The 11,296-nt window shown below is 42.9% G+C and overlaps 1 protein-coding gene across 4 annotated transcripts in view; it reads right to left on the reverse strand.

The window, feature by feature from the left end:
* Positions 1 to 9,048, reverse strand: part of UAP1 (UDP-N-acetylglucosamine pyrophosphorylase 1) — a 32,252-nt gene extending 23,204 nt beyond the window's left edge. For 2 of the 4 annotated variants that reach the window (XM_061400142.1, XM_061400132.1), the window contains exons 1-2: positions 8,436 to 9,048; positions 3,462 to 3,798 (exon numbers count right to left, since the gene is read on the reverse strand). In XM_061400142.1, coding sequence (XP_061256126.1) covers positions 3,462 to 3,741 — 280 coding nt within the window. In that variant the 5' untranslated portion in view covers positions 3,742 to 3,798; positions 8,436 to 9,048. The remainder of the gene's footprint in view (positions 1 to 3,461; positions 3,799 to 8,435) is intronic. The other 2 variants (XM_061400150.1, XM_061400160.1) reach the window with 2 other exon arrangements.
* Between the last annotated feature and the right edge of the window lie 2,248 nt (positions 9,049 to 11,296).

Raw genomic sequence — 11,296 nt, forward strand, 5'->3', positions numbered from 1 at the left:
ATAACATAATGTTTGCAATTTGCCTTAAAATACTATAGCGGAGAAAAATAAGAAGGATATATGAAGCAGAATTTTGAAAATTATTTAATTAAGGTGATATATATGTGGAATTTCATTATACTATTTTTTGTCCCCAAATATCTGTTTCCAAATAAGCTTGAAATTTCTTCATAATAACAAATTCTTAAGCAGGCTACATGACTATACATAAACTATGAACCTAATGTATGTGTGTGTATATAAGAAAATACTATAAAATATTACTAGTAAGTATCTCTGGATTGTGAGACAGCAGAGATTTATCTTTTTTCTCTTGTAATTCTTAGTATTTTCCAACCTCTCCAAAATATGTGTGACTTTTAAAATAAAACAAATCTATTAGAAATATCAGAGCACTAGATTTCAGAAAATGTAGAGGAAATGATGTTATTAATACATTTTTCTAAACAACCCATTTACTTTTCTACCACAATGCTATATAAATTAATTTTTTAAATGTCTCATAGGCAAAAAAAAAGGCTAACACTGACTACTAATTTATTATAACATAAAATGAGAAGATTGCTTTGTGTTCAGTTTAAGCATGGGTTGCTTTTATAAAGAATGGAATTTTTTAAGCAAATATATTTTTCCAGAGTAAGTATCCTTTCTAAAATAATATTCTCATGGAAGCTTCTAAATGACTTCTTTCAAGATCTGAGTTTATAAGATAGAGATTTTTCAGACTCCTCAACCTTTCATTTTCTGTGCTTCAAGAATTAAATTAAAACAAGAACTCTCTTCAGTAAGGACCACAGTGGTCACTTACGTACTCATCCTTCAGCAAAATTTTCCACCCTAGGTGTTAAAATGTCTGATTACTGTAGAATGCTTTTACTCTCCCTCTCCTGGGGCACTGGGATGGGGCAGGGGCAGCAAGGGTGCGGGGTTTGGGGCCCGGTTTCTTTGATACAATTATCAATAATCTCCTATTGTCTGAAATAAAGCATCCTAATCTTTGCAATGGAACTCTCTTTCCTTAGATAACTTACTGAAGAAACTTCATTTTGTTACACACTTTGCACACATACGGTAGTTTCTAAGTGAAAAGGATGTAACGTCTGTTCCAAAGTCTCCTTCTCCACCCCTACTGCTGAAGCCACGATTAACTATTGCTCCCTTGACGGTAAGCCAAAAGGAAGTTAGCTTTGTACTTTCTTATACTAGACTTGCTTGTAACCGTTCCGGATTTTAATTTAAATGAAAGGTCACTGGGCTTGTTCCATAGATTCCAACATAAGAAGAATTAAATTATACATAGATTCCAAGTATAAGAAGTCTTCATTGCTGCTCATGGTCCCCATTATACAAGGTCAAAGTTTTATCTTTTCAAAGAGTTAATTCTAAGACTTTAACCCCATAAAACCACAAGGAGAAATATAGGCAGCTGGCATACCAGAGGGTAAGAAAGGCCTTGTGTGGCTTTTGGTCTGAAGTAGAAGCCTTTCTGAAACCCAGGGAGGGAGAGAAGGATTAATGAATCCAAAGTTAGTGAGCGTCAGAGTGTCACCACAGTCCTCCATTCAGAAGGATCTGCCTGCAAGTCCCTCTCACATCTTAGTGGCAGAGCCCTGTTCTAAGTGAGAAGTTACATTAGACACTAACAAACATTTTAAAATCTGAAAGGACCCTCCCTGAAGATCATCCAATTATTTCAATGTTTTTAATTTCCAAGCCCTTTTAAATAAAATCTCAGGTATCAAGCTTTATTTATGTATCAAAATAAGTCAAAGTAGAACTGCTCCTGGACTGGGGACATGAAGGGGTTAGAGACCTACTGTTTAGCATCTGTTCCTGCCCTTCCCACATGAAACAGTCTCACCAGCAGTCAAAACCCTAGACTGCTTTAGAATACAGTTTGAGAAAGAATAAATCTGTAAGCCCAGAGAAAGACATGAAGATAATGGTACAGAAGAAGCTTGATAATGGTAGTTATGTTTCTTTTCTGGGAAGATGCAGAGAGTGCCAAAGGGCAAAAGACAAAATAAAAATAGCCACAGTATACTGTGAATACAGGCTATAAATCATATCCATAAAAGTAAATATGTATATTACTAACTACTAGGTGGCAATGGGGGAAAATAAAAGCACAGATATGATAAGATTATCAGCAACTTCTCTACAGTTATTTCTGTTACTTTGATATTATTAATATTTTTGCCATACAGTAATGTATTTTTAAAAAGGAAAGAAAAGTATTACTCCAGCCTGCTCTTTCTACAGCTGAGGAAATAAGGTCCAGATATGCCAAGAAGCATGGACAAATACTCAAGGGCTGGGCTGCAACATTTAGTCACTTGTACTTACAGAGTAGTAGATTACAAGGCAAATTGGAAGTGGTCAAACAAAAAAAAACCCACAGTTCTTAACCCCACCAAAAGGAAAACTGAATTTTAGTTATTTTACCATTTTCAAAAGCATTCATTAGTACTCGTTATGGGGACAGATTTTATGATACTCTTTAGAGGAAAAAGCACTGGAGTAATTCAGGAAACATTTATCAATCAAGTTATAACAGCAAAATACTGTTCTAAATACTATGGATATACATAGAAACGAGGACATGGGCTGCTCTTTAAAAGTTTACATTATGACAATGAAGGCAGACATAAACAACCCTTATAGGAAAGAATGAAAGAAAAGTGTGCACAAATAACTCCAGCCTGGGACACTGAAAAAGGGGATGGACCAAACACTATTTGTGATGATCCATGGAGAATGAGCCACCGCACTACACAGCTCCAGGAGACGGGCAGCCAGCCTCACAAGGAGATCCAGCCACATAGAGAAGGTGCAAAGGCCAGACGCAGCTAAGGACAAGCACCAGCAAAGGCAGGAAAGGCGTAACAGAATGTTCAGAGAAAGATGAATTACGGGCTCCACCTGAAATGTGTGGGGCAGTAGAATCAGAGAGAAACATAAAAGACAAGACTAGATACACAAGCCAGGGCTGGGTTAGGGAAGGTTTTTGGAGTAAACCAGCATGAACTGAAACATTTAGCTTGTGCTCCAGGAAGGGAAATCTAATAGTAGTACAGATAATGAGAAAGGAAAGAGACTGGAGTTAATTTTGGACTTGAAGGAGAAAAGCCATGAACTAGGCACATGAGTCTGGGTAAACTCCAGGAGTTGGTAAGGGACAGGCAGGCCAGGCATGCTGCGGTTCATGGGGTCACAAAGAGTCGGACACGACTGAGCGACTGAATTGAGGCGCCAGAAATGAAAAGAGAATGGAGGGACTGGCAACAGGAGCCACAGTGTCCTGGCCACACAATCTGTCACTTCTGGATTCGTCACCTGGTTTAAGGTCTTAGGGAAGTCAAAATATTAGTGATGTGACTCAAGTTACTTTAGTGGGTTTAAATCCATTAAATGGTATATCTCATAAAAAACCTTACAGCTCATCTTTCCCGGCTCAGTACCTTCACTTTCCCAGGCCTGCAGCTGATCTTGATCCCTGGTGGCACTGCCCAGCACCTCTCGAGGAACAGGTTCCATCCGTGCATCCACTTTCTCTGGCTGGGAGGAATGGTTAAATCCTTCAATGGCCTTTTGGAAAAATAAGTTGAGCTCCTGGAAGTTCATGGCCTGGAGCTCCGCATAAAGTTCTACCTGTTGGGCCTCCTCCAACTCATTCCAGAAATCCAGCAGGTGTTCCTGCCCAGCTTTGGACAACCTGAGTTTGAGGTCATTAACATTCATAATGCTCTAATAGCCAAGTTTTGTGATAACAGAGGTGTAATTTCTGCACCTGTAAACCTGAAAGAGAAAAGGAATCAACAGCAGGTCAAAGTCCAACACTGAAACCTAAGGAAATTTTTCCTGCTAAAAATGAGTACATTAAAAAAAAAACCTTGAGAGTTCCCTTGTGGTTAAGACTCAGTGCTTTCACTGCTGGGGCTCAGGTTCAATCCCTACTTGGGGAAGTAAGATCCCGCAAGCAGCACAACACAGCCAAAAAAAATTTTTTTAGTAAAATTAAAATAAATAATAATTAAACACTTGATGTTAAGGAAATTTTGCTTTTCCGTCATGATCACACTCATAAGAGACCAAACTTGTAAAACAATGTTAATTATTCTTATATATCAGGCACTGCACCAAGTACTTTGCTTATGTGGTCCCATTTTATTTTCAACAACTCTATTCCAAGGGTGGTGCAGCAGTAAAGGATCCACCTGGTGGTGATGCAGAAGACGCAAGAGACACAGGTTCAATCTCTGTGTCAGGAAGATCCCCTGCAGAAGAAAATGGCAACCCACTGCAGGATTCTTGCCTGGAAAATCCCACGGACAGAGGAGCCTGGCAGGCTACAATCCATGGGGCCGCAAAAAAGTCAGACACCACTGAAGCAACTAAGCACACCTCAGCACAACACACACGGCCCTTTATCTTTGCCTGTTATACAGCAATTTATTCTTGGCTATCCCGGCGCCCTGGCCAACTTGAAAACTGAACATAAATATTTACTGGGATAGAAAACAAGAAATAAAACAAAGAAAGGCATAACTTAAATTTTATGCTAACCTAATGAAGTGTTTTACCCTGTACTGGAATTGGAACTGTCAGCCCATTCCAGTATTCTTGTCTGGAAAACAGCATGGACAGAGAAGCGTGGCAGGCTAAAGTCCATGGGGTCGCAAAAGAGTCGGACGTGACTGAGCAACTGAGCACACACATACATGACAGAAATACTACTATTATCATTACTTTACAGGTGAGAAGACCAAGGCACAGAGAAGCAAAGCACCCAGCTGACTCGTGCAGCTGGGGTGTGAATATAGGTAGTCTGATTCCAGGGCTCTAGCTGCCTCTTTACACTCCTCTGACCACTAAACTACTACTGAAAGAATACCTAACTGCTTCATATTTCCAACCTTTCTCCTTTTATCTCTAAGAACAGAAATAGAGAATTCAGAATACAACAATATCAAGGAGACAGAAACACCTACAGTCATAAAAAAAATACAATTTTATCTCAAAAGCAACTTCTGCAAAGAAGGAATAAAATAAGTCCACCATCTTTTCTAAGAATTGAACCCTAAAGGACAAGCAATATACACAAAACAATCAAGGGATAAGACAATGCTTTTTAAGAGTATTCCATGATAATCCAGCAAAATGTTAAATTTCATACAATAAAAAGAGAATGAGGAAATATTTCGTTTACTTACCTAATACAGATAAATGCAAGAGAAGACAGATATTATCCAGAAAGCGTTCACAAAGGAAGCATGATCTAGCTGTGCCTCAAGGGTTGAGCATAGATTATATAGATAAGATTAGGAAATAAGTGGGCTTCCCAAGTGGCTCAGTGGTAAAAATCCACCTGCCAAGCAGGAGACATGGGTTCAAATCCTAGGCTGAGAAGATTCCCTAGAGAAGGAAATGGCAACCCACTCCAGTATTCTGCATAGGAAATCCCATAGGTAGAAGAGCCTGGCGGGCTACAGTACCCAGGGTCCAAAAAAGTTGGACATGACTTAGTGACTAAAAACAACAACAAGGAAATAAGCAGAGCCTGGTGTCCACGAGAAGTACACATGAACAGGACAGAGAGCGGCAAGCAAGTTCAAGTTTTGTGTAGAATGATGGGAAATGATTTAAGGTAGGGCTGACGTGTGAAGGGCCCTGCAAACTAAGCAAAGGAATTTAGATCTAACCGAAGTAACAGGAAGCCAACAGAGATTATTAACAGGGCCGGGCCACCATGCTTCAGAGACATGAGAGAAAAGAGCATCACACAAAAGAGACTGTATGGAGAGACAACTAGAAGCAGGAAAACAAATTAAAACACATCTGCAGGTATGAAAAACCAAAGAGGAACCAGACTTGTTGCAGAGGAAATAAAAGTGAGAAGGATAATTTGAGACATTCTGTAAAGAATCATCACTGCATTATAATTACTTAACTTAGATATAAAGGACGGAGGGAAAGTAGTTACCAAAGAAAAAGCCAACTATCTTCTCCTCTAAGAATAGTAAAAGGTAGTTCAGAGCAAAATTCTGCCGCTCAGTTAAATTGCTTATTTACACTGTTCCCTTCTGCCGGTGAAGTGGGATTAATAATCCTCACTACCTGATGAAGACTATGAAGCATCAAACACCATTTACGAACTCAGGTCAAGAAAACCTACATCTGGGTGTCCCCTGAAGGGGCAATAACAACAAACACTAAGATATACAGAAACACAGTTCTAACGGCTTTATAGACAGCTGTTCACTTAACCCTCAAAACAACCCTTAGGTCCTGTTATTGCGATTACTTTACAGAGGAAGAAACCGAGCCACAGAGATAACTTGCCGACAGTCCAAAACCAGGAGAGTGATAGTTAGGACTCAAATCCCGACAGCCTGACTCCTAACTGCATGCTCTTAACCATCATGCTGTATTGCCTCACAGGAGAAAAAAAGACTCTGTTATCTTTGTGTAGATGTCTACGCGTGTATGTGTGTGTGTGTAAAACAGAGATGGCAAGAAAAAGAAGTAATTTGGACTTTCTTTATTCAGAAATATAGACACATTTGATGTTCTTATACCTGACTCACTGTGCAAAACAGTTCATATGCCATCATGGAAGAGGAAGGAAATGTGCAGCACAGCAGGAGAGGAACTTCACAGGAGGAACCAGATATAAGCACCTCCATGCCACAAAAAGCATAGCAATTCCTCCATTGATTCTGATAAGAGGTGTGTGCATGTGTGTAATGGTAAGCAGCAGCGATTAAGAGACCAGATTAGGATTTTTATTTTGACAACCAAAGTCTGAAAAAGTTGAAGATCTATAAACTATGACAAAATTTCCGATATGCCCATACCAATGCACCGGTATCAATAACAATGACATTATTTGTAGTAGTCCACCATTATCAAATATACCTTTGGTGGTGGTGGTTTAGTCACCAAGTTGTGTCCGACTCTTGCATCCCATGGACTGTAGCCACCAGGCTCCTCTGTCCATGGGATTCTCCAGGCAAGCATACTGGAGTGGGTTGCCATTTCCTTCTCCAGGGGATCTTCTCAACCTAGGAATCGAACCTGGGTCTCCTGCAGTGCAGGCAGATGATTTACCAACTGAGCTATGAGGGAAGTAAATATACCTTTATTGGAATTTAAACCCTAGCATAAAAGATATCTGGTCTTCCCAGGTGGCTCAGGGGTGAAAAATCTGCCTGCCAATGTAGGAGGCACAGGTTCAATCCCTGGGTTGGGAAGAATCCCTGGAGGTGGAAATGGCAACCCACTCCAGTATTCTTGCCTGGAAAATTCCATGGACAGAAGAGCCTGGTGGGCTACAGTCCATGGGGTCCCAAAGAGTCTGACCGACTGAACACATGCAGGCAGGAATAAAAGATATCTAGCACTTCACGCTCCTTTTCTGCTTTCCTTCCTACTCCTTTCTCTGCTGCTATATTATGCCTCCCAAATTGGTAAGTAAACCTCTCAAACCTTTAGAAAAACATAGGGGCCATAACCATCGAATCCTATAAATACTCCACAGCATGGCATATTAAATCTTTGTTAGCCTTAGCTAAGGGAGCCAGCCCAGCAACAGTGAAGGAATAGAAACTGCCTTCATTTTTCTAATTTCACCACAAAGACCTTAAACTAAAGGCACTACGTAATAACATATATATAGTATCATAATCACTATTACCTGGTTTCAGATATCGTAAGCCACGTACAAATAAATATAGCATAGGGTCAGGCCAAACTTAATAAAATCTTCAGGAAACCATATGTTCAGCACATGTGTGCTCTAAACCCTCCAATCCCATCTTTCTGCTTGGCCAAGCCAGGGGAAAGCCAGAAATTTCAACCCTCTCCCATTACCAGTATTAAAACAAAAGCGGCAAGTAGCTTTTGTTCCACTCTCAGGTCCTCCACAGGTAACTCGAATCCTTACTGTACTGTCAACGCTTTCAGAGTCTTTCCCTCATATATTCAAGACACCCCAACTCGCTCCCATGGGACAGTTACGACGACTTCTCCCCACTGTAGGATCCCACCCCAAGCTTGGCCTAAGTCCCCTGCCTGAGAACCTCAAGGCCCCCGTCCAGGTCCAGGTGAGGCTCCACACCCAACCGCACGACAAGCCCCCGATTCCAGACCCTGCCCTTCTTGGGGCCCCCTCACGCCAGCGCTCCCGGCCAGGTAGCCGGGGCTGAGAAGCGCCACGGGGCACAGAAGGCGGTGTGGGTGTGAGGCGGGATCTTCCGCGTGTGCCCAGACGCCGGCTCTGTGCACGTACGTGCACCGCGTGTCCACGTCGCGCGCGAGGCCTCGGAAGCGTGTGCGTGGCGGCACCGGCCCCCCACCGCCCCAGCTCCTGAATCCCGCCGTCTACTCCAGGATGGCGGGAGAAGGAGACAGCGATTGGGCTGGGCGCCCCTCACCGTTCTCGGCGCGACCGCAGCTCCGCCCGGCTCCGGCTCCTTCGGCGCGGCCACTCATCTGCGTCCAGCGCCAGCTCCTAATATATACCTTCATCCGGGGGGCCGGGGCGGCGGGGCGGGCCGGGAGCTGGGGCCAGGGGGAGCGCCGGCCCCGGCCACCCCGCCCCTCAGTCTTCGCGACGAGTGGCTGCCGCGCGGGGAGGAGCCGCAACCCTGCTCCGCGACACGTCAGCTCCCTGAGCGCTGGCGACACAGAGGACGCGGGGAGGAGCGCCGGGAGAGGAGAGGCGGGGCCTCCGCGTCACTCATCCTCCGGCCCAATGGGGACGGCGCGGGGTCCTGTCAGCAAGCGGCCCCGCCCCCCAGGGCCTGAGGCCAGGAGGGGCGTCCTTTGCGTCCGACGGAGCGGGCGAGGCCGGAGGCCCGCGAAGGTATACTGCTCAGGTTCTAAGCGCCATGACTTCACCGCGTTGTCCCTCGAGGGCCCCTCCCGTGGCTCCTAGTCAGCCCAGTGGCCCCGCGGCTCGGGGCGTTTCCCCTCTTTCCCGAAATGGACCGCAGAGTTAGTCCGGGAGCTGTGTCATCGGGTGGCTGATTTCCGACCGCCCACACGGAGGATTGCGAAAGCGCGTTGGCCAACGCAATCGAAAGCGCGGAACACCAGGGGCGGGCCTGGCGTGTCCTCTGACCTGGGGCTGCTGTTTCGTCTTGAGTTGGCCAGATAGGCCTGAGAGTTGGCCAGATACGCAGGGCCCTGACCGTCTTTTCTGTTTTATCGTGGTTTACGTCCCAAGCACGTGAAGCAGACCCATTTACTTTTGCATAAATAAGCACACAGACACAAACAGAAAATGCAAGCGAATGTATTAGGTAGCCCGAGGAAATGAAAAGCGTGCCATTGAAACCGAGCCCACACATCAGCTTTGTGTGACTGGTCTTAACCTCCCTGGGCCTCCGTATATGACAGGAAAATGGTCTTCGGGCTGGCTGACCTCCAAGGCCCTCCAAGGCAGGGCAACTGTTTATAATTGGGTGCGTACCATATATCTTTGTGTGGATATGCCCTGCAGATAATATGCTTGGCATATAAAAGCTGTGTTTAGTGCAGCACAGCTTTTGCAAGAAGTCCAATATGTTGAAATATCAAAACATCTAGATTTAACGAAACACCTGACAGACATTCAGCTACTTAGGTGCCTTTCTTCTGCCTTCCTGAGTGAAAATGCCTTTTAATTTTATCAATTTCAAAATTATCCACTGCATTAAGTAACAGAAAAATCTACACCAGATAAGTACTGCTGGTAGTAATACATTCAGGAGGTTGAATATTCTATAGTTCATCATCCCAGAATGTCATCCATTTGTTTGAAAGATTTATAGTATAGTAGTTATGAACATGACATCTACAGACAGAATTCCAACTTCTTTGTTGCTTGGAATCTTTGGCAAGTTGATTAACTCTTACTCATCAGTTTTCTTATCTATAAAATATGGACAATAATAAAAATGCCCCTTAAGGTTGTTGTGAGAACTAAATCAGTCAATACAGTAACAGAATGTAGAACAGAGTAAACACTAAATAAATTGTAATTGTTTCTATATGAGTGAGCATGCTGTCAGGCCCTGGAAACCTTGATATACTTCTCATCATTTGGAAAACCTTCCATTGTTTGGATCCCTGATACTATAAAGAACATTTCTCTTAAACCTTTCATAACTAAGAACAAAATTGCTCCCATTAATGTTTATAATAGTTCATTTGAAACACTTGAGTTGGGACTAGTTCTACCTTTTCTTTTTTTAAATAAATGAACTCTTTACTAATGACTTTTCTCTTTATTTATTCATTCATCTAAAATTAATAGAATGCCTATAATACTCCAGACACTATTATACCCTTGTTTAAAGATATTTTTCTTTTAAAAAATATTTATTTTTATTTATTTGTTTGGCTGCCCTCGGTTCTGGTTGGGCATGCAGAATCTTTCATTGCAGCATGCAGCATCTTTTTGAAAAATTTTGGCTTTGCTGGGTCTTCGTTGTGGTGCAAGGGCTCTTCATTGGTTCATGAGGGCTTCTCTTGTTGCAGAACAGAGGCTCTAGAGCTTGAGGGCTCACTACTTGAGGCATGCAGGTTTCTCTCTAGTTGTCCTGCAGCACGTAGGATCTGAGTTCCCCAACCAGGTATTGAACCCACATCCCCTGCATTGGAAGGTGGATCCTTAACCACTGGATCACCAAAGAAGCCCTATAAAGTGTTTATCTTTTAATTTTTACCATACTCATGTGAGCTAATTACAAATATGGAAAGGGAGTGAGGCTAGAATAACCTCTTAAGATTGGAATTGAAGTTAGCATGAACTCATGATTATTCATCCAAATACAGAAATTGGCATAGATACATGTGCATATGTGGTAGAACTGTATATTTGGGGAGGGGGGTGAACTATCAGTTAGTGAATTTGGGTAACAGGTATATGAAACTTTATACTGCTCAACAATTTCTCCATAAGGCTGAAATTACATACAAATTTTAAAGTTCAAAAAATTAGAATACAACTAATGCTGGGTCGTCATTGTCAGTCCAAAAGAAAATCTTTATCCCCTGGCACACTCAACCCTGAAGAAAGGACCGAGGGTGAGAGACTCCATCACAAGCCCTCCTCCACCGGGTTGGAAAGCCACATCACTTGGGAAGCTATAAATGCCACCCAGTGCTGTTTTGGGTGGCAGTTGTGCTCCCCTGGGACAAGAATAATGCTAGGAAAGTGTTTTTCTCTAATTCTCAACCTTCCAGTTGAAAACAGTGAGGCTTAGATGAGGGGTGTGGGAACATGTTGTGCAGAGTGGGGAATGGCCTA

The sequence above is a fragment of the Bos javanicus genome, chromosome 3 (assembly GCF_032452875.1).
Source record: "Bos javanicus breed banteng chromosome 3, ARS-OSU_banteng_1.0, whole genome shotgun sequence".
Taxonomy (NCBI): Eukaryota; Metazoa; Chordata; class Mammalia; order Artiodactyla; family Bovidae; genus Bos; species Bos javanicus.